We start from the raw sequence: 21797 nt of genomic DNA, 5'->3' as shown, positions 1-21797 counted from the left end.
ATTACAGGTCACAGGTCTGATGATCGTCGAGCAATCTGCTGTTCCATTGATTGACGGTGATTGTCGGTTTGTAGCTCCAAGCTGCATTGTCTATCTAGTCCACCCTGCAATTACTCCAGGCACTGCTGGCCTGCACCTGGTCCATCTACCACGGAGCTATGGGAGTCCTTTGCACACGGACGCTGCATTCCCTTCCTGCAAGGCCGACGACGCACTCACGGTCTCGAATCAGGAGACTGCATCTTGGCTGCATCAAGACGGGCTGTACGCACCTCATACAATGGAAGCCTTTCATAACGGCAGACGAACTCGAGGCAGAAGTGTTGCTTGACAGCTTCGGCCCTGTCCAACTCCTCTTGCACTGCATAACGTAAAAGTCAGACTTGATGGACGACCAGCTCATCCTATATACCCAGCCCTCTATGCCAGTATCTGAAAAAGTAAAATCTCCGCTTATTCGGCTTTTAGGTACCTGGAACTGATAGCGCCATTCACTCCAAGGCCGAGATAATTGGACCACTCCTCGAATCCACGTCGGAACCGTCTCTTTGTGTCAGCACCCAAGTCAAGAGCAGATCTCTGCTTCCCGCAAATTCGTTGTACAACTCCTTCTCAGCTTTGGCGTCCGCGGTCTCTCTCGTAATCAATGCCATCATGATGAATGTTTCAACGACGCTAGGCGGGACATTGCACAAGAGCTGGCCCGTCAGACTCCAGTGCAGTGCTGTCGCAGCAGCAACTGAGCCAGCGATGAAGACAATGCCTGCAACGACCAGTAATGGATGCGACATCAGACGGACAAGGTGTGAAGACAACATTATGTTGATCCGTGAATACGCCTGTTGGGACTGTCCTCTCGGTCGACCGCCTTCCACGTCGCCATGTTGGACAGCGAAGGGTTCGCAGTGAGGGACCCCTGCAGCGGCCAGTAGTTCCGTATCATCGGCATTGACTTTCGCGAGCGCAAGTCGGCTATTTCGGTCGAGCTGATGACGGACATTGTGCAGAACGAACCCGTCGTGCAAGCCTATCAAGCCAGCATATGTGCCAATGACGAGCCACCAATTCGAGTTGAACTGCAATGCTGGTCCAATAGCCACCCAGGCAATAAAGACAAGGATCAGCAGTGAGACGCCGAAAAGCGTACCAACCAGGTCCGCGTAGTATGAGATGGCGCGCTCGAGAAGGCTGACTGGGCAGGGATAGATGGCAGCGACCTCATTTGGCACATTGTCTCGAGTTGCAATGCGCAATTGTACCTCCAGCTTTGAATCCAGAGTACAAACCCGCGTCGATAAGACTTTCATCTCACAGCGATGCTGCTCCTGCACGCAAGCCAAGAGCATGAAGACCAGTAGCATCAGTGCCGATGTAGCAGAATTGATGTACAGCTGCCACTCTGCGCTCCAGGAACAGTACGGGCCAAAGCTGAGCCAGACTATAATGCACACCCAGAAGAGGAGTAGCGAAGGAAGGCTGCCGAACAGTTGGCACAGAGCATGGATGGTAGAATCAAGGCGAGAGCGTCTGTACGTGTCTTTGTGGACTGGCTCCAAGAGCTGGGCATTTGACTCTCTTGCAGCGGCAGTCGTCTTGCTCGCGTGCAACGTTCCAATCATGCGACGTATGCTGACCGAGCGACTCTGTAAGATAGCTGCGACACCGATCTCGTGATCATAGGCATTCAGCTGCTGGCGCATGAGCAAAGAATCGAGCACATAGCATGCCAAGGCTTGGACATCGGATATAGCGACTTGCCAGTCGGTTGCATTACCAAAAGGAATGCCCAGGAATGCCCAAGATAGCACCAGTATGAAGGTGAATAGAAGCATCTGCCACGATCCGGCCCACGCAACGAGCCGGTCAAGCCAGCGATCCAAAGTCAGCGTTTTTGTCCCGTCCACCACGGCCTGAACGTCTTCCGATATGTGGTCTAGCGCAAGAAAACCCCCGAGACATGTTGAATCGGCGTCGTTCTTCGCTCTACCTGCCCGAGCTGGACCGAGGGCCTTTTCGGTGCGAGCCACGTCGGCGTGAGGAAGGAAAGGGGATGGCGCAGTCTTGGTGACAGTTTGCCGTGCGCCAGGCGCAGAGAGGATCTTCCGAATGTCCAACATCTTGCCCGGAAGTGTCGATACGACGGATTGACAGAGCGCATATGCTCCACAGCCTTAGCTCAGAAGCCGGCCCGCGGTCTGACGGCTAGCCTTGGCCTTTTGGTCGCTGAGAGGTCACATTCGTGGCTGCGGAACGCGACAGCGCTCACGGGCGTGGTCGATGACAGTACCGACCGAGCTCCTGGTAGTAATGAATTGCCATGCGTGAGCTTGACAAGTGAAGATTACTTAAATAGCCGAAAGCAAGATATGCTGCCATCTGATGCTGCGAGGCGAGAGGCGAGGTGTAGCTCAGAGGCGGCACGACGTTTATACCAGTCGTACACTGCTCTGCGTGATTTTTGTGCTCGCCGAGCTGTGATGTGCCATTTTCATGTTGGTCGAGACAGGGATCTTATGTTGAGAAGCTCCTATCGCAGTCGCATAATTGTGGAGAGCAATGTACCTAGCTTTGGTCGATGTACCGCAAGTTCTGAACAATCCAATGCCGGCAGTGGACTAGGAATGGAGTTGAGTGACTTTAAGCAAAACTCAATGCATGCGATGCAATGACGCGTCTCCGAGCTCCCATCTGGATTTGCCTCGACCGTGAACAACACATGGGAGACAACGCGTGTACTCTAGGATTTTCTGGTCAGTGACTGAGTCGACTAGTCCTTGAGTCGACGATTGAAGAGTAGGTTTCAGAAGCTGCTTGTGGCACCCGACTTCTGTCATTGATCCGGCCAACATGCGCTTGCCAGCAACTGCCTGCCCTCACTGAGGTTTCCTGAGCGTGCGCAGCGGCTCGGCATGCAATCAGGCTTTGCTGACAAGCTCAAAACACCACCACTTCACAGTATGGGGAACGAAAGGCAATTGTACGCCAGAATACACCTTTGCAAATTGGGGCGCCGCCAGAACAAATCAGTCGGATATTCACGCTGCGTTTGTCCGCGCGTAAAGTCAAATGTTACCTTATTACAACTGGCAACTGTCGTTTTAGGACAAGTTACTAGAGAAGACTGAGGTCGACAGACAGTCGAGAAAACCTCTTCTGCGAGTAACTCGTACGCGATAAGTAGAACAATCGTGCTGGGAGGGAGCCAAGGTACGTTCTGCTACTGTAAGAAAATGAGCTTATGGTGACGCGTGGGCGCGACCCGGCGATAGCGTTCTTAGCTTCGCCCGACCGGAGCTCCCTTCACGTCTCACGCGTACCACTCACGCGAGACAGCTTTCGTAGCTCTTTGCGTCTATATCTCCTGCAGCTTCCCAATTGATGGACCTGTGGACTAATCATGGACAATCGATGAACATGCTCCAACAGCGGCGGTCTGATTTAACCTCAATCGTTCCACGCGTCTTCTACTGCCCGAGTTGTTCCGTGCGTTTTGCACAGCCTGCCAATACAATGTGGTGCTCGACAGAGTCCGCTTGCAAGGAGCAGCGAATGCGTCAAACGCGGCTCCAAGAAGGACGCGACTCAAGCTTGGCAATCGTGATTCCGTATAATTGTGGCATGGACTTCTGCGAACCGTCACGCACGCAAGCCATTTGTCTCACGAGCATCGACAGCTTCATGACCACAGCTCCAGTCCAAACGAACGAACTTGACCCTGACTACAGCCTCGCCTGATGCATATCCTCCTCCACACCCGTCCAATGCTCTCTATCCGGGTCCGCTCTCATCAGCTTTTCCAGCTTCTCAATCTGCATGACTAACTTCTCCCGCATCTTCTTATTGAACTCGACCCTTGCCTTCGGGTCCTCTGGGGGCTTCGGCATCCGCGATGCAGCCACGTTCAATCTGCTCGCACCCAGCCACGCTTTCATTTTCTCCTCCGAGGCCCAGAGGATCTCATTGCGGTAGGTTTGGAGGTACCCTCGCACATACTCGTTGGGGTGGTTTGGCATAGGTATCGGGGTGCACAATTCATTCTTGAAGGCTTCGGCCGTGTACACAGCTTCGACGCGGGCGATGACCGCTGCGCTAAACACCTGCTGGCAAAAGCGTACGGCTTGCAGCGTGATGTGTCTGCCGTTGAATATAGGAACGATTGGTCTTTTGGGTATGCTTCCGGCGCTACAGTCAACGTAGAGGGTATCCGCGTCTGGAACGTACGTGCCGTTGTCGAGCGTCACTTTGTTAGCCGTGATTAGGGTCACATGCCCTTTGCGAGTGATGTTGGACTTGGGTATCGAGCGTATCGCGTCCAGTTCCTTGAGGCTGATAGTGGCGCACTTCCACGCTTCGGGCTCGACAGACGGATCAAGGCGGGTGAGATGGGCGGCAGATTCCAGCCGGTGCAGCAGATCTCGTGTGTCCGTGGCAGCCATAATGGCTTCAGTTGATCTGGCGCCGGCTGCAAGTATTCTTTCACGGAATTCTTCACCGGTCTGGAAGTTATTGCGGTTGAAGTACCTGTACGGGCGTGTAAGTGACCCATGTCCAAAGGCAACGCCAGTATGAACTCACCAAGGGTCGCGCGGCAAGATCCATGATATCTGAGATGGTGAAATTTCGGCGTCGAGGAGGTAGAGGCATGCACTATCGCTTAAGGTCAATTCCAGATTCTATGAAGGATTGAGGGCGTGGTAGTTGCATTTGTTGCTTCGCCAGACATGCAGCCGGCAACATTTCAGATCAGATGCGACCATCAACGACCGTACCTGATGCGTAGAGGCAAGCACTGAATAGTCCTACGCAATCCGACTTCATGGTGGTCCTTGGAGAATACTCACTCGATGCCAGTCTTACCAGCTCCTACGACTGTATAATGTCCGTACGGTCGACTGAGCTTGACCAGATCATTTGGCGGAATCACGTCGACCCCATCCGCAACTTTGAACGGCGGCTCGCGCATCGATGGCACCTCCGTGCGCATATACGTCGCGTCCACAATCTTGGTCGCTTCGCCGACGTTATATGCCTTTCCCGTGGCCAGAGACTTGAACCTTCCGTCTCCCAGATACTCATGCTTATTGAAGTACCTCACCCTTCCGGAAGGCAGGAACGTATCATGCACCACATGCTGGAAATATGCCACAACCTCTGCTCCTGGAGCCAGCGAAGCGAGCCCTTCGTTCCAGCCGATCTTATCGATCTTACGATCACCCAGAATACGGGAGTTGACACCGTAGTGCGCCGATGACTGATGCAGCCGAACAAATGGATAAGCTATAGTCCAGTGGCCGCCTGGCTGGGCATAGCGGTCGACTAAACTTATCGTCGCCTTAGTCTCTGTGAGGAGCTGGAGGATTATAGGTCAGCATCTCGCTAGTGGCTCAAGGAACTCGCTACGCTTCGGCATTGCCGCTGGTTATGCTGACTGGGCAGAGAGGACATACAGTATCGACGAATGCTAAGCCCATAGCGCCAGCGCCTACGACGAGATAGTCTGTCGTTATGGTCTCCATTTTACCGAGTATCAATGCAGTCAGAAGAATTCAAGGTGAGGTTGTTTCTGACAATCGCCTTTGAGAGGCTCTCGGCAGTGCGGAAAGGCGTTTAATCGATACACAGTCTTGCTGCAGGGCGTCGAAGGGGGAAACACTGTCGTGTCTTGTACCGGCACCTGGGTCTTGTATATCAGCAGGCATACAGCCAACTGCGTAGCCAAGGATAATCCGAAGTAGGCCATGACGCTCTTATAGTCTTAAAGAGAAATGCAACCCTGGAAGGGGCTGGCACGCCGCCTGCGTCGGGCAAGTGCACAGCATGCTCGTGGAACCTGAGCGGCCCACAGGAATCCTTGCTGGGCTAGGCACGATGGCCACGTCTGGCAAAAAGACTTTGAAGACCACTGGGTAAGCGAAACTCGGTCAGGCTGACAGCAATCCTTCGGGTCACGTCGTGCGGCATCAAGGCAAGTCAGAGCGCTGTGGTCGCCTGAAAATTTGCGGTCACGTGAGAGCTTTGGAGCCTCGGCGTGCAGGTAACTCAATGCGGAGCGCGACCGGAAGTCCTGCACAGTGAATCTTCGACATCCTTCATTGCAAAGTACAGATCTGAGCCACGGTGCGTTGTGCGCTATCTACCTGTTGTGCCGCAGCGAAGTTATGCGACTTCCGCAAACATGAATCGCCACCATTAGATCGCCACATTAGCACAGCTGAACGCCGGCTTGGTCCCTCCACTGTAATCAGCGATTATCGCCTCCACAGCTGCATACAGGCCCGGGCCGAGTAGGAACAGTCCCACGACCATCACAATCGCATGTACCACCGACATGATTCCTCTTCCAACATTTGCGAACAGCCTGCCTCTGAACAACTGCCAGTAGGCCACAGCAAAGAAGATGAAACCGAAGAACGAGTCGAACGCCGCACCCAACAGCGACAGGAAATCGCCCATAGATGGGATGACCTCAGCGAAGATGAACGCGATCAGCCAGATCACCGCCATGACGCCAACCCACGCCGTCCACCCAATAATGGTGTTCGAATGCGCATGATGCGACTTGCCCATCAGGCGGTTGTACACGAACTTAGCTGAGACGTTGGCGTAGATGACACCAATAACCAACGTGGGGACGATGACGAACGCGAAGCTGGCCTTCTTGTATACGACAGGCCCTAGACTTCCGAAAGCTGGCGCTGTGGCGTACTGGCCCAAGTAGTGAAAGCCGATGGCGGGCGGGACGATGAAGAGGAAGATGCTGATGGCCGTTAAGACAGCAAGCGACTTGGGGAAGTCTTGCGGTCGCTCCATCTCGGAGATGAAAGTCGGGAACAAGATCTGCGGGACCCAGAGGAAGGTGATGTTGAGAACGGCATTCATGCAGCCAACCCAGGTTGTTCCCGCCAATGGGAAAGCGTACGTCCGAACGGGTCCTGCGGTAGGATACTCGCCGAGGTAGCCGTACAGAGGCGCATCCTCAATGCCAGCAAAGACAAGGAACAGCAGAATAGCGATACCCATGCAGGCGGCGCTGAACATGGACATGAAAGAAACGTGCTTCAGCGTGCGTGGAAGCGACATGACGATGCCCATTAGGGTGGTGATGACGGAAAATACGACGGTGCATTGGCTGTGGTCGCTGAGAGTGTTAATGACTTTGGCGCCGGTGAGGACGTGGAAGCCGATCAGCATGATGTTGTTGCAGAGCAGCATGAATGCCGTGAAGTGATATGCAATGCGAGACTTGCCGAAGGCATAGTAGCCAAAGTCGCAGATGTCCATGATCTGAGGGTGCTTCATGATGAACTTGTGCATCGTCATGGATGTTATCCAGAAGAAGATGCCAGCGAATACCATAGTGAGGATGCCAGGGACCCAGCCAAGTACGGAGAGAGACCAGGACTGCGCCATGATTGCAAGGCAGACTTGGTCACCGGCAAGCAGCCATGCGGCTTTCTGCCACGACATGGTACGAAGCTTGATCTCGTGGCCGTGGTCTTCTTGGACGAGGGCGGTGATCGTATCAATGGACTGGTCGTCGGTGTCGGGCTCCAGTTGACGGACCAGGAGGGAGGGTCGGCGTCCCTTCTCCTCAGAACTGCGCTCATGCTTGAAGTCGGCCATGGTGTATGCTGACAGCTTTGCTTTCGTGGTCAAGTGCAGAAATTTCCGGGAGTCGACGCGACAGGGCTCTGGGGAAAGACCAAAGATATATGGCTTGAAAAATCCTGAAGCTCGCTTGATGGCGTGCTTCGAAGTAGTTGATCTGACAGCGACCTGGGGCGTTCCAATCCTACGGAACTAGTCCGATAACGAGGACCTGCAGGCGAAGCTGAAATGGAGCTTGAGGCAAACGCGGGAAGACCGACCCTGCATTGAGAAAGCCATGCCGAAGTCTGCACATGGCATCCCGCGCTAGAATCGTTTTCTCCTGCAGGCGGAACCCTCGCTGGGCCGAGTGGCTGCGTGGTTGGTAGATAACGTGGGTGAGACTCACTTGCAGCAGCGCGAAATGTCAGGCGATTTGACGTTATGCAGGCGGTGGGCGTCCAGAACGCGAGAAAAAACCGCTAAGCTATCACATCATTGCCAAGGCTCACAAGACGGGAGCTTGATTGGCCAAGCATCGGGGTCAAGGAAAGATAAGCTCGGAATCTTAAAGATAGCGGGAATGGAAAACAGGGCAAGCGCGGCAGAACGAAAAAGAGGCTTGCTGAAGAGGCCAGAATACGGACAGCAGCAGCTCAATTGCTCAATAACAGCTTGGAGGTATTGTCAACGAGCGGCTTGTCTTGAAAGATCTGGACTGCTCCGCGATCAGGGCGTCGCGCTCTAACGCTCTCCCCGGAAATCTTGAAGCGCGCTCTGGTCGTGCCGCTAGCTTCCCAGGCATGGCGCGAGATTTACAGCGGTGTTCCGCGGGCTGCATGAGCCAGGGTAACAATGTGCCTCCGAGAGACGCAGAGCGACCGCATTCTGATCGAGGTAGATCTCACGCTGGGCCTTTCGTTGTTGAGAAGCAATATCTGCCAATCTTCCAATCGTCGCCCTGCTTCTCCATGACAAACAACTCCTGGTTCCCCTCGTTGCTCACTTTCCCAGTCCCTAGCACCCTCTGGGTACCAACGGACGAAGTGCGAGCGAAGCCGTACTTGTCCGACACGATGACAATTTCGTGGAAGCTGAATTCGACGTCGAGCTTGATGAGTGAGAAGCAGAGCTTGTACCAATCGGCACAGCGGCATGGCCGACCTGGGATGGAAAGCCTTGAGCCATGACGACGCCGTCGCTGACATACAGGGAGGAGCAGCCTGTGGCATCAGAGGCGACTAGGGCGTCGCGATACGCCTCCAGCGTCTTCTTGATCTGGGCCTCGGCGGACGACATGGCGGCGGATTGATAGTATTCCTGCTTATCGGTGGTGACGAGGTTCCGATGTTGAGCGAGGTGTGAAGCTTCTGGCTAAGAGCTGCAACGGGTCTCTTGCGAGAACCTGGGCGTAGCAACGACGGTTTATATCTGTCTCGGACGGCTCCAGCGCCACTCTCCTGTTGTGTAGAGATCCATCCAGATTGCAAAGGCTAAGCGCATATGCAACCGACCTGCGCGCTTCCGATGATCAGGGCTCGAACACACGCAGCTTTCACTGCAGATATCGACAGTTGCAGGAAAGAGAACCTATCAGGACTTCTGCTCGACTACTGACTAGCATGGAAGCGCGTCAGTGGTGCGCACACGGGTGACGCATCGGACGCACAGCTCACGATGACTGCACGGCAGAGCGCATACCACGAGCGCAGACTTGGAGATCGGGACGTTCGTTGTCACAAAGAGTGTTGATGCAGCTGGTCCCGATGGTCTCCTGCCAATACATCTTTGATATTGCCAAGGCTCCACTTGAGCTCATTGCCCTAATCGAGTATGGTTCAAGAGGTCCTTCAAGCATGATTTCGAGCGGGCGTTGAATGCATTCGTCAGTGCTGCCGTATATTCCTTGTGGTTGCATTATGCTGCGGCTCATGTGAGCCCAGACCAGCCTTGTCGCGTTTGCAAAGCGTAAGGGCTTTGATTGTTGAACATACTGATGGGGTTTCAGGGACGCCGCCTGAATTTGTGGACGAAGCGAGCAAACAGCAACGTCATTGGCACACTTTCTGGAAACCCTTGCCGTCTTCGGCTTTGGACTTGGGAAGAACGGCTGACGGTGATAACGTCGAACTTATTCAACAATCATGCCAGCCTGGTAATCAGCCAGGACAGGCGAGGACGTATGATTGGCCGATCGGAGGGTTTGCCAGTCCATACAGGCCAATCATGCCACCTCGTTCGGAGATCGATTCATCGGCCAAGGCATCGCAACCACGATGATATAGCGATGGCTGTCTCCCCAACACGACCTGCGCCTGCTTGTACACAGTGCAGCCTGAGCTCTCTCGCCAGAACATCATGACATCGTTATCCAAACATGAAACGCTTTTCCTGAAAGCCATTTCGTTCCCAATCGTCCACCACGCAGCCACCCTCGGAGCTGCAGCCCTTTTTCTCATCTCTGCACTGGGCAAGATCACTTCGGGAGATGCCACCGCCACATAGATGGAAGCATACGGCGTCTCGTCCCGCCTCCGCCTCCCCGCCGCCCTCTTCGAGATTATCTGCGCGGTCTGCCTGCTGTTGCGCGTGCGCACAAGTCTCGTCGCGTCGGCGCTTGCCGGTTGGTGCATTCTGACCGCCATGATCTTTCATGTTGAGTGGAGCGATGAGAATCAGGTTGTGCATTTCTTGAAGAACTTTGCTATGGCTGGGGCGTTCTTGTTAATTGCTGACCTTGGTGAGTTGCGATTCTTGCCAAATCGGGGCTCACGAGAGTGCTGACGTGTGTTGTAGAAGCTGATCGATCGGCTCGGACGAAAATATGAAATGGTTACCAGCATGCTCCTCGTCGGCAAGACCCCGCGCATAGATATATATCCATGGCGTGCTGGACAGGACTAAAACTTTCAACACGAGCGAATGGAGGCTTCATGCGTGGGGGGTGGTGATATATTGACGAAGGTTTGAACACTACGGCGTCGAACAGGGCTGGCTTGCACGTTGGGCCTATTACCAGATTGGTAATGCATAGACTTTGACGAAAAACGCAGAACTAGGTTCGGCCGAGTCAGTGCTCGTTGAAGGAAGGCGTCGGTACCCATACGGGCAAGCTCATAACCCATCGCTAGCTGGTGGACCGTGATACACTAGAGATATTAGCCCGGTAATGTTGAAGACACCACACCACTCACCTCGCCGGCCGTATGCGACGTAGTAAAGTAAACTGATGAACATGAAGCCCACGAAGACCACCGAAGCGTAGTTCATCGAGACGACTGTCACAGGTAGCGCAGCCGGCATGCTGAACAGCACGAGCTGAAACCCAATCCAGCCTACTGACACGACATTGACCACATACCCAATCAGAGCTGGACATCGCCATCGCGCGGTCGACACCGCTTTCCTGCCGCCGAACAAGCTGATTCCGATCGGAATTGCGTATGCCGCCGCGAGCGCGATGACACCACAGGATGCGAATGCCGTGAATGCGCTTGTACTGCCCAAGTTGATCAAGCCAAGCAGCATCTGCACAATTGTCAGCAGCGCTAAAGACATGACTGGAACTCCATCGCCCGTCAGTTTCGACCATACGCTCGAGAGCGGAATTGCTTGGTCTCGTGCCATTGCCCAAGTCGTTCTTGACGCAGCGGTGGTGATACTGATGCAGCAGAACACAGCGACGCCAAGCAGGAAGAACATCAGCGCGAGGCCACCACCGGGCGTCCCCATTACTGTGTGGAAAATATACGGCATGGCTTGCGCGGCTGGCGCGTTGAGGACGTCTTCCAGAGGCGGCATCTAGACCATGTTAGCTCGGTACGAATGAGGATGGATGTTCGTACTGTGAAACAGATTGGCAGGATGAAGAACAAGCCAGCGATCCCTGAGATCGGCACGACCAAGCTGAGCGCGTTCGGGACGTCCTTGGATGGATCTGCAACTTCTTCTGCCATGGATGTAATCATACCTATTGCGGCAAAGGTGTATGCAGCTGGCAGCAGGCCTATGAAAAATGTGAAGTTGCCCCAGCCGGAGAAGCTTTTGTCGTAGTTTGCGAGAGCGTACCCAGCACTATGGCGTCCCGCGTCGGCGACAACAGATAATGCGATGCAGACGATGAGGATCGTTAAGCCATTCCAGACAGAGGCAACTGTATCCACGTAGGGCAGAACACGATTGCCAAACGCACACACAAGGAACGTTGCGATACAGACTGCGTAGAAAATGAGCAGTAGCTGCCAATCCGAGGCAAACCAGTCAGGATGGTAGATGGTTGCTGTACCTGCGAGAAGTGATGCTGTGCCGAAATTGACACTGAGACAGATGGTCAGATTACCGATAAGCCATACCCAGCCGGTGATGAATGAAGCGATGGTGCGAGCGCGGCCTTCCGGAAGAAGCTGATACGTCCAGCTGCGACGGCGTCAGTCCTTCGCTCAGGCAATCACATGTAGATGGCACCCACTAGTATGGACCAGAAGAGGTCGGAAATTTCGACGCGATCTCGCTCAACGAGACCGCGACGCACTGGTCGAGTATCACAACAACAATCCAACCAACGAAGTACGCAAGCTGACCTCCGCCAATAATGGCACTGGTCAGAGCAGTACCTTCACCAAATGGCACCGCGGTGATGGCCAGGACCTGAAACAGGATCGTGTATACAGATCGATTTCGATTGAGCTCTTGCTTGTAACCGAGCGCGGCTAGGTCGTTGTCCTCTCGGGGCGCAGCACCGCCAACAGTGCGAATGCCGCCATCGTGATGCAGATGGCCTTTCTCGGCGCTGGATGCCTCAGACATAGTTTGGAAGCCCGACAACGGCTATAGCAAAGTTGAATGTTTGAGTCGCTTGGTGGCCGGAAGCTATCATGTGTTTATATCATGCTTTCGGTTGGAGGTCTGCATTCCCCGTGTCATGAGATAGGACTAGCCTCAATTAGGTGGCGTGCCCAAATGAGTGCCTTTTCGGGTTAGTGGACTCGCACTCCGCGACACCGGGCCGTTAACGGGGCCGGTCGGCCAAATACGAACCGTGAAACTGGAGGAGATACGGGACGCACTGAGTGTTCACTGCGTCTGCCATATACTGCAAGCTGTGTAGCTGTGGCTAAAACAGAAAGGCCTTCTGAGAGACTGGAGCGAAGCACTCCCACCAATTCAACAGTGGATCGCTGGATGACCAATTGCTTTTCAGAAAGGTGGCCATTAGTATCATATTGCCGAAACTGAGATATGAGGAACTGGAGGAGAGTACTTCGAGTATGGCTTTGCGGTCCTGTGCCAACGTGCAATGACTGCCAATAACGAGCAATGGAATATGACACAATGCTGCATCATACTCGGGAGCCGATCATCTATGAGCATCTCTACACCCCGGCGAACTGCGTTCTGTGTACGCTCTTCGGCAAGGGAGTGCAGGCGCAATGCTCTCTGAAGATAAATGAAGCCGCAGATTTCGTATACCGAACAAAAGAGTGTCCAGGGCGTATGATCGGTGTGTTCGTAGGCAACTTCGTTCGCGTCACGCGAAAATACTGTCTCAATAGAGCCGAGGCACTTCTCTATTAAAGAGCTGCTGTCAACGGGAAGGTTGTCGCGCACAACATTACCGAGCGCTGCCATCTCTGAAAATGCCGTCAGAATTTCCAAGAATCGGTCCCCCTTGCCCAAACGCCCAAACCATGTTTGTGCATCGGCGAACATCCTCCAGGTGATAGATTCAAAGAAAGGCTTTTCGCCACTGAGAAGAGCGTGAACAAGATCCATCGTGGTGTAAATCGAGAGGAGATGTGCTTGTAGTCCGTCTTGTAGTAGCATCCGCGTTGGTGTATTGGTCCACTGCTGGAGTATAGCAAACCCTCCACGAAGATGGCACATGGAAGCATTGATATCTTCTTCAGGTTGGATCATCCCGTCGAGTATACAAAGCAAGATGTTGATGGCAAACAGTCTCTGTGCCGATGTCTCAGAATAGACGCCCTGCTCCAGACATTTTCGGAAACCTTCTATCGCGGTTTGCTTGGCTCTCTTTCGCAGCAAAGATACATCGTAGATGTCAACCTTAGAATGCAACGCGTAATGCGCCTGAGACACGGCGACGATAGCCTGTTGAAGGGGCGCATCTTGTAACACAACATCGTAATCCAGCACAATTGGGTCGTCAGGGATCTGAAACCGCGGTAGAACAGCGTTGGCAAAGTACAGGATGATCTCTCCTGGCTCTAGTGGCTGTGAGCCTGGCGAGGTGCTGTACGGTGTTTCTGAGTCCGGAGATGGGAAATTCGCAAATCGCCCACGTGTAGCGGCGCCTCCAATCCACTTGATGGGTGGGTTCAAGCTGTATGAGCAAGCCACTTCCCTACTTGTGCACTGCGCACAAGCAGGATGCTGAAGATCACATTTCAATCTTCGCTTTCGACATGTCCAGCACGATCCTTCGGCGACGCGGCTTTTCCGACGCGTAAGAATAAGCGTCTCGCCCGCCATGGCGCATCATTGCGTTACATGTAGGGACTTGTCTGGAGCTACCTCAGTTTGATGCTTGAAGGTACATTCGAGAGGACCTACTTGACCGCTTGAGCCAAGCAGGAAAGGAACGCACATACGCTGGCAAACGGTGTGAAGAGATCCCAAGTGCCGACGTCACACGTCGATCTAGGCCAAGCTTTCTTTTCGTTGAGCTTACCTTGCGGGGAAGCGGAGTCTCTGACGTGCCCCTTTCTTTCCCGTTTTCGGCACTAGTCCACTCATCGTTGTTTTCCTCGCGTGTCTTGCTCACTTCGCTGCTGATCGAGCTCGCTCGATGGGCCTCGTGTTAGGCCACGAATTGAGTTATGGACCTACAAAAGCGTTCGACAGGGCTTATCGGACTTGGAAGAATGCGTCACTCACCAACACTTTCCGTGCACGAGGAAGATGGCGTCTATGAATCTGACACTACCCAACGGTGTTAGCTACGAACAACCAGTCGACCTCTTCATCAACGGTTCTTATCGCGCTGCCACAGGAGAACCATTTGACATTACCGATCCTTCCACAGCAAAGCTGGTCCTTACCGTCAACGGCGCGTCTATCGCTGACGTTGATGATGCCGTGAATGCCGCCCGAGCGGCTTTCGACGGCGAGTGGTCTGAGATCACACCTGTCGAACGAGGTGACTATCTGCGAAAATTAGCTGAGCTCATCGATCGAGATCGCGCATTGATAGCTGCCATTGATGCCTACGACAGTGGAAAGCCATACAGTGTCGCGCTTGATGCTGATCTCGATGAGTCGTACAATGTCTTCAAGTACTACGCTGGTTGGGCCGACAAGATCTATGGCGACACAATCGACACTTCTCCTAGTAAGCTAGCATACACGCTACAGGAACCGCTCGGTGTTTGTGGTCAGATTATCCCATGGAATTTTCCGTTCATGATGTTGGCCTGGAAGGTAGCACCAGCCCTTGCATGCGGGAATGTGGTCATTGTCAAGCCAGCCGAGCAGACGCCACTTTCAGCGCTGTACTTTGGCAAAATTGTTCAGGAGGCTGGCCTCCCTGACGGCGTGGTCAATGTCCTCCCAGGTCTGGGAAGCGTGACAGGCAAGGCATTGGCCGGGCATCTTGGCGTCGACAAGATTGCATTCACCGGCAGCACAAACACAGGTCGTTCGATTATGAAATCCGCATCGGCCAACTTGAAGAACATCACGCTTGAGTGCGGCGGTAAGAGCCCTCTCATTATCTTCGACGACGCAAATCTAGAGCAGGCCGTGAAGTGGGCACATGGCGGTATTATGGACAACTCTGGGCAGGTCTGCACGTCGACATCTCGGATATACGTTCAAGATGGCGTATATGATGATTTCGCCAAAGCATTCGTCGACTACACAAAGAAAGTGACCGTTGTTGGCGACCCGTTCAAGCAAGACGTGCAGCATGGTCCACAAGTTTCCAAGGCACAATTCGACCGGGTCTTGCACTACATAGAGGCAGGTCGAAAGGCGGGTGCCAAGATCCTTAGTGGAGGCTCGAAGATTGACGGCGAGGGCTACTTCATCCAGCCTACCGTCTTCACGGAGGTACGTCAGTGTTGAAAGTGCTGGCAGGAGAAGCTGACAATCACACAGGCCGATGAAAACGCCAGCATAGTCCGCGAGGAGATCTTTGGTCCCGTCGTCGTGATAAGCAAGTTCGCTACTGAGAACGAGGCAGTCGCCAAAGCGAACAATACTTCGTACGGTCTCGCGGCAGCCGTCTTCACCGAGAAGATCTCGCGAGGTCATCGAGTAGCACGCAAGCTGCAAGCTGGCATGGTCTGGATCAATTCCAGCGGCGATTCTCATTTTGGCATCCCGTTTGGAGGTTACAAATCGTCAGGAATTGGCAGGGAGCTCGGTCGATATGCTCTTGACGCCTACACGCAAACGAAGGCCATTCATGTCAATTTGGGCACAGAGCTGTAGCTCGAAAGGCTCCACATTGTGCATGCGCCAAATCATAACCATTTTTGACAGCCACAGAAGTCAAAGCATTGCACCATTCCTGAATTGGTATTGAAAGTGACATTGCTACAGCTCCAGCTGTACTCAGGTACATCTGGGGCATGACGTTTGCCAACGACTTTCGTAGCTGCCCCGGAGCATGCTTTGTAGCGCCATGGAGTGTCTTTGGCCACATATAGACCCGGCGCGGCCTGCTTTGTGCGTACATGAGATTCGACCTGTCCAAGAAGCTCCTCTCAGCAACATGCTCCGATCATTCCAGCCAATGTTACTTTGGTGGTACATCTTCCTGACCGGGACTGCAGCACAAGTCAGGGCATCTTCATCAACGCCGTGCCTTAGCCCGGGCGAATCCTACAACATCGCCCTTCGTTGGCTGCAGATCTTCCAAACCAACGAGAACGGCACCGGCACCGGCTCCGCGATCGTGGCAAGCACACTTACCTCCAACTTCACTGTACGGTCCTTGTTCTCACTCCGTTTTATCCAGCTATCGTGACTTGCGCGCGGATCCAGCCACTGACGGAACCATGGCCCTTAGTACTACGATGAAGGTGCATCCTTTGGCAACGCCACCGCTGTGTACGACTCCGCAGGCGCAGTGTACAACTCGGTCAGCGGCTCCGGCTACAGTGGCTCGCTGGTCACCAATGTCACATACTCTATCATCGAGAGCTTCGCCAGCTGCGACACCAGCGTGGTGAGATGGCAAAGCGATAGTCTTAGCGCCAAGCGTCGGGCGTGTAAGTTACAGCAAATCTGCTTCCGCGGTGTTATTGTTTCCAAGAGCAGATAAAGAGGATTAGTAACTGATTAATGAGAACAGTAACGTGACGGTTGGCACACCAATCAGCTATCGTGGGACAGACTATTTGAAGGTGGATCTGGAATCGAGGCTGATCTACAATGTGACAAGTAGCTCGGATCTGCTGAACTACTACATTCAGCTGGGAGCCGTCAAGCAGCCTTCGTAGAAGAGTACGTCAGCCGACGAGTTCTTCGTGGTCCGTCATTATCATGGCATGTGTTCGGGGGCAGGCAGTGGCTTACGAACTCCCAAGGTAAGCATGGTTGTAAGTAATGCATAATGCATCGGTTCTTCTGTAGAAATATCTGAACCTCAGGCAACACATGGAGCATGCATGGCAGTACTGGAATGCCCAGGCATCCTATCTCGCGTAGCTCTGAGGTCAATCGCACGCCTTTCGCATTTAAAAGATCTTGCTAAGCACCTTGCGCCAAATCGGCCAGGACGCATAGCGCGCACGCTGAGCATGAATCTCCTCCCAATCAATAGGCCGGCGGCCAGTGTCCAAATCGATCTGGTCAAGCTTCTTGACACCCTCGCGCTTCCAGAGATAGCCGCAAGCCCAGAAGAAGAGGACGACGGGCAGAGCGAGATAGGCCTTGAAGAAGCCCTCGGCATCATTGGTACCGCCTCCAATCTTGGCAATCGCAGTGTAGAATTGAGCGATGAGGCAGATGACGACGAGGAAGAGACCGACCCACGAGCCAGTGACGCCGAAGATCGCGTGGAAGGGGATTTCATCGACGGTGCGGCCAGCCTTCTTCCATGCCTGGCGGAACCGGATGTGAGCCTGGCAGGATGTTAGAATCGAGGAAAGTCTCGTTGTGAAGGGAAGGAACTTACGAAGCAGATTGAGCCCCATGTAAACAATGCAGCCAAGCCAGACAAAGCCAGGAGCCAGGAGAATACTTCGTTGCCTGAGGAGGCGAGTACGATATATGCCAAAGCGCCAAACGCTAGGTTGAGAAGGACTGACATCAGTGGCCGACCAGATCGATCAACATAAGCGAAGAGCTTGGGAGCGTAGCCTTGCTCTGCTAGTGCAGTCAGGGTGCGAGACCCGCCGTAGACGCAGGAGACGCCGATCGAAATGACAGAGACAAGAATGACAACGTTCATGAAACTGTCGTAGCCGGTGAGACCTGCGTCCTTGACAGCGAGCACGAAGGGAGATGTGCCGTCAGCGTAGGGATTGTCGGCGTTAAGCAAGCGCTCATCTGTCGAGCTGACGAGCATGCCAACGAGTGTGAGACCGAGGATGTAGAAGCTTCAATTCAGTTAGCGGGCAGTCAGTTTGAAGGAATGGGAAGGAAGATCCTACAGGGTGATACGCCAGAAGACCTGCTTGATGGCGCTGGGCAAGGCCTTTGTCGGATTCTGGGCTTCCGCAGCAGCGAGACCGACCAGCTCAGTCCCTGAAAACGAAAACGCGGCCGTGACGAAGACTGAGCAGAAACCAACGAACCCCTGAGAATGGCTGTCAGTACGACGGGAGTCAAAGTTCGCGACAATCACACTCACATTTTGGAACGCGCCTGGATCATACCACAGGCGAGCACCCCAGTACTCATCGAATTTGCCATCGGATGGGCCTCCGCCACAGATCAAGACCACAGCCACAATCATGAAGATAACTGTAGCTGCCAACTTGAAACATGACGAGACGAATTCCTCCTCAGCATACCCGAGGGTGCCGAATATATTGACGAAGATGATGAAAGCCCAGAAGATTGAAATCCAGACAGCCACATTAACGTCCTTGTTCCAATATGCGACTGTGAAGGATACGACTGTTAATTCCAGCGGTAATACGATGATCCATTGCATAGTGTAGTTCCAGCCCATAGCGAATCCCCAAGAGGGGTCGATGAAGCGGACCGAGTATGTGTAGAAACCACCAGAGACAGGATACATGACAGCAAGTTCTCCAAGCGCATAGACAACGTTGAACATCATAATGCCGACAATCAAGAAGCAGATGAAGACAGAACCGGGTCCACCAGATGTGAAAGCTGAGCCTGAACCAACGAAGAAACCAGCGCCAATGGAACCTCCAATGGCGATCATGTTGAGATGTCGAGGTTTCATCGATCGGTCGAGCTCGCTGGCGCCAGTGCCATAATCGCCTGACGCGCTGTCAGTATTGCGGTCGGATTGTGCCTTAACAGAACTCACGTCGCTGGAAACTCTTCAAGTTCAACCCATTGCGCGTCAGGAAGTCTTCCTCACGGAAGTTGATGGGGATGCCGGCCTCGCCAGCGCTGGGTCGGCGAGTCTGTCCAAGAGGGGGCTTCTCCTCATCGGAGGGCGAGCCCGCCAAATGTGCTTCCTTCGACATGTTTGCGAATGATGGCGAAGCAGAAACGTCGCAATCTCGGTGAGAAGTGGAGGGCGAAGACGAAGGTGGTTGACATGCGACGGAAGGTTAAGAATTAAGTCTCCCGCTCGCGTGATCGTGAACTGCACCCTGCTCGTCTGAGGGGTTAGTCGCACAGCCTGACGCGCGAGCTGCTGCTGGGGACATCTCGGATCCTTGTCGTGTCTCCAACTGTACTGATAGCGAAATGTGGCCTATCACTGGAATGGTCGACGTCTTTCAGATCCTATGTCATACGATCATGGTGTGCCGCATCTGGGCGCGGTGGAAATCAACGACAGCTTGAGCGCCATCGCGCGGCTCGGCGGTCTTGGTATTGTACGGACAGCCAGTGAAGGCCAAAGAGGCGGAGCTACAAGATTTCTGCCAAGCTCTCCGCGGCTCGGCGTGTACTCGGCGGTGGCGCGGCCAAATCTTGTTGGTCATTTCTCGTGTCGATGACATGATAACAAGCCGATCGAAGCCTCCTCAAGGTAACGCTAAGCGAGCATAAGGAGGCCTGTATGAAGAACCTTTGTCGGCATCGTGGAGCTTCGGGGCTTTGAGCAAAGCTGCAGTGCGGTCGACAACGATCGTTTGCATGCGACTTATCGACTGAGATGTCGCAGGTCAAGAGGCAGAGCGGACGGAGAGATCGCATAAGCATCTATGTTATGGTAATCCGGCGGGGATGGGGGCTATCTCTAGGGGAGCCAATGGTCGTATGTCAAGCGCCGAGGCCTGAAAGACCTCCACTAAAGGGAAGGCTTCCAGAAGGATTTCCAGGCGTCATCCCCAGCTATCAGTTTCCTGCTGTCAGCATTTCTGATCCTTTAGGTAAACGTCCCGCGAATGCAACGTCGGTAACGCCGTGAATCATATTGGCGTCAGAAGATGCAGAGGTAGATTATTGGCTCCCTCACGTTACTGTGAGTCTCGTTCGGTGACCCTGAACGATATTCCAGGGACGAGACATTCTCAGGATGTCCTATTGGAACCGGCCATATCCGAAAGCCTGTAACAGCCGTGATGCAAAAGATTCAGTTACTTCGTACTGCATCAATGCAAGAACGATGCTCGCTCCGCGATTCGCGAACATACTCGTCGTGTAGACACAGTAGCGGCGGAGTGGGTACATTATGAAGCCGTCGCCGCCTCGCAAACCGAGCGAATCGGATGCTCTCGCAACACGATAGCTTCCTCTATTAGCGAGATATAGTCACTTGGAGGCAAGCACTTGTTCGCCGCCGAACACAAGAGCTTGGCAGTGCTTTTCTGGAAGACTCGACTTGGAACAGCCGTAAGCTGACCGGAATGGCTCCTGACTACGCGTTCTTATCTCTGCGACGTGTTGCGAAGCTTGTGCCCACAATATCGTACGCCTCAGAGGGTTTGACAGTGTTGATTTGCCAGCCAGGCTATGCGCCGAGGCAGACAGAGTGCACAGCCAGCCTGAGCAGAGGACTGCACGAAGTTCGACATGCGCGACCCTGGCGTCGTTCTCACATGAGCCTGAGGTCGAAGTGGCGTGAACGGCGTATGCTACGATGGGGCCGCTTCTTTCTCCGCATAGATCCGATTCCAGATTGCGTTCATCGTGATCAAAGAACTTGTTGCCATTGCAATATGAACATAGGCCGGATCAAGCTTGACGTAGCCAATAGCGACACCGGGAATAGCGAGATCGAGAACGTTGCAGATCAATTCCCTCGCTGACGTAGAGGTTGACTTGAGTCGCTCTTTCTTGGCCACGGGAGACTTCGTTCCGTGGGACTTTTCGTTCGCCTTGACATCCTTCTCGGCAGATGCAGCCTTTGTTGAGATGTGCGACAACTCGATCAGGTTGAGCGTAATGGACAGCAGAATCGCGTAAAACCAGCATGTCAGGGCCGTATTCTCGAGCGTGGCATTCCCAGGCCCACGGACGCCCGTCATCTCTTCGATGAAGCCATCAAGCCAGTCTGCACGGGCGTAGCCACAGCAGTCGGTAGTATGAGCATGTCGAAGAAGAAGTACATGGCCAGAGCCGAGTCCTTGAGCATTCGGACGTTCTCGTGCAGTCCGCCATAGTCGAATTTCGGGGCTGCAAAGACCTCGTAGACACAGTCCATCCATTTGAAGGCGCGATAGAAGCGGCGGGCGAGGTGGATGTTCGCTCTTGCGAGGTTTGAATGTGTTACATATGCTACGTCCGTCGACAGACTGGCCAGAACGCCGAAAGTGGCTTGGAGGAAGCGGAGGGTGCGTTCGATTGCGTACGCGTCTCCGGTATAGGCCACGAAAGTCTGCACAGGCTCCATGGTAGCGATCTATGAAAGGCCTCTCCCGCAATAAGGTCAGAGATGTAAGAATGGAGAGTGATGTGGAGGAGAGCAACCTGTGGAAAGTCTTCGTTCGCCAATCTCAGCACCAAGATCGGCAGCCAATCAAAATGCGCCAAGCCAAGCTCGAAAACAATCGGCCGCTGCTTCATCAGAGCAGCAAGCCGCTTTCAAGTCATTACTTTTCATCAAGACGTTCATCGCACTGTTTTGATGAATTTACGAGGTGCTC

At 53.7% G+C, this 21797-nt stretch overlaps 10 protein-coding genes across 10 annotated transcripts; 2 read left to right on the top strand and 8 right to left on the bottom strand.

Moving 5' to 3' along the window:
• Positions 1-491: 491 nt before the first annotated feature.
• Positions 492-2117, bottom strand: AB675_7364 (Low-affinity iron/zinc ion transport protein fet4; the record flags this gene model as incomplete). The annotated part of the gene is made up of 1 exon (XM_018147726.1): positions 492-2117. The coding sequence occupies one exon, from the start codon at positions 2115-2117 to the stop codon at positions 492-494; it is 1626 nt and encodes a 541-aa protein (XP_017996317.1).
• A 1602-nt stretch (positions 2118-3719) lies between these two features.
• On the bottom strand, positions 3720-5516 carry AB675_7363 (uncharacterized protein; the record flags this gene model as incomplete). Its single annotated transcript, XM_018147725.1, has 4 exons — positions 3720-4521; positions 4576-4647; positions 4842-5350; positions 5448-5516. The coding sequence occupies 4 exons, from the start codon at positions 5514-5516 to the stop codon at positions 3720-3722; spliced, it is 1452 nt and encodes a 483-aa protein (XP_017996319.1).
• A 673-nt stretch (positions 5517-6189) lies between these two features.
• AB675_7362 (N amino acid transport system protein) lies at positions 6190-7623 on the bottom strand (the record flags this gene model as incomplete). The annotated part of the gene is made up of 1 exon (XM_018147724.1): positions 6190-7623. The coding sequence occupies one exon, from the start codon at positions 7621-7623 to the stop codon at positions 6190-6192; it is 1434 nt and encodes a 477-aa protein (XP_017996203.1).
• An 868-nt stretch (positions 7624-8491) lies between these two features.
• AB675_7361 (uncharacterized protein) lies at positions 8492-8886 on the bottom strand (the record flags this gene model as incomplete). The annotated part of the gene is made up of 2 exons (XM_018147723.1): positions 8492-8698; positions 8752-8886. 2 exons carry the CDS (start codon positions 8884-8886, stop codon positions 8492-8494), a joined length of 342 nt encoding a protein of 113 aa, XP_017996282.1.
• A 1068-nt stretch (positions 8887-9954) lies between these two features.
• AB675_7360 (uncharacterized protein) lies at positions 9955-10275 on the bottom strand (the record flags this gene model as incomplete). Its single annotated transcript, XM_018147722.1, has 1 exon — positions 9955-10275. One exon carries the CDS (start codon positions 10273-10275, stop codon positions 9955-9957), a length of 321 nt encoding a protein of 106 aa, XP_017996303.1.
• Positions 10276-10701: 426 nt separating this feature from the next.
• AB675_7359 (putative amino-acid permease) lies at positions 10702-12393 on the bottom strand (the record flags this gene model as incomplete). Its single annotated transcript, XM_018147720.1, has 5 exons — positions 10702-10736; positions 10782-11115; positions 11182-11388; positions 11433-12003; positions 12056-12393. 5 exons carry the CDS (start codon positions 12391-12393, stop codon positions 10702-10704), a joined length of 1485 nt encoding a protein of 494 aa, XP_017996299.1.
• Positions 12394-14508: 2115 nt separating this feature from the next.
• AB675_7358 (putative aldehyde dehydrogenase-like protein) lies at positions 14509-16041 on the top strand (the record flags this gene model as incomplete). Its single annotated transcript, XM_018147719.1, has 2 exons — positions 14509-15657; positions 15706-16041. The coding sequence occupies 2 exons, from the start codon at positions 14509-14511 to the stop codon at positions 16039-16041; spliced, it is 1485 nt and encodes a 494-aa protein (XP_017996267.1).
• Positions 16042-16324: 283 nt separating this feature from the next.
• AB675_7357 (uncharacterized protein) lies at positions 16325-17054 on the top strand (the record flags this gene model as incomplete). The annotated part of the gene is made up of 3 exons (XM_018147718.1): positions 16325-16537; positions 16622-16780; positions 16902-17054. The coding sequence occupies 3 exons, from the start codon at positions 16325-16327 to the stop codon at positions 17052-17054; spliced, it is 525 nt and encodes a 174-aa protein (XP_017996213.1).
• Positions 17055-17291: 237 nt separating this feature from the next.
• Positions 17292-19226, bottom strand: AB675_7356 (Amino-acid permease inda1; the record flags this gene model as incomplete). The annotated part of the gene is made up of 5 exons (XM_018147717.1): positions 17292-17678; positions 17732-18155; positions 18210-18355; positions 18410-19014; positions 19064-19226. The coding sequence occupies 5 exons, from the start codon at positions 19224-19226 to the stop codon at positions 17292-17294; spliced, it is 1725 nt and encodes a 574-aa protein (XP_017996264.1).
• Positions 19227-20786: 1560 nt separating this feature from the next.
• On the bottom strand, positions 20787-21544 carry AB675_7355 (uncharacterized protein; the record flags this gene model as incomplete). The annotated part of the gene is made up of 2 exons (XM_018147716.1): positions 20787-21179; positions 21224-21544. 2 exons carry the CDS (start codon positions 21542-21544, stop codon positions 20787-20789), a joined length of 714 nt encoding a protein of 237 aa, XP_017996313.1.
• Between the last annotated feature and the right edge of the window lie 253 nt (positions 21545-21797).

This window comes from Cyphellophora attinorum (genome assembly GCF_001299255.1).
Source record: "Cyphellophora attinorum strain CBS 131958 chromosome Unknown Contig32, whole genome shotgun sequence".
NCBI lineage: Eukaryota > Fungi > Ascomycota > Eurotiomycetes > Chaetothyriales > Cyphellophoraceae > Cyphellophora > Cyphellophora attinorum.
The sequence above is the reverse complement of the archived record's forward strand: the minus strand, read 5'-3'. Positions and strand labels throughout refer to the sequence as shown.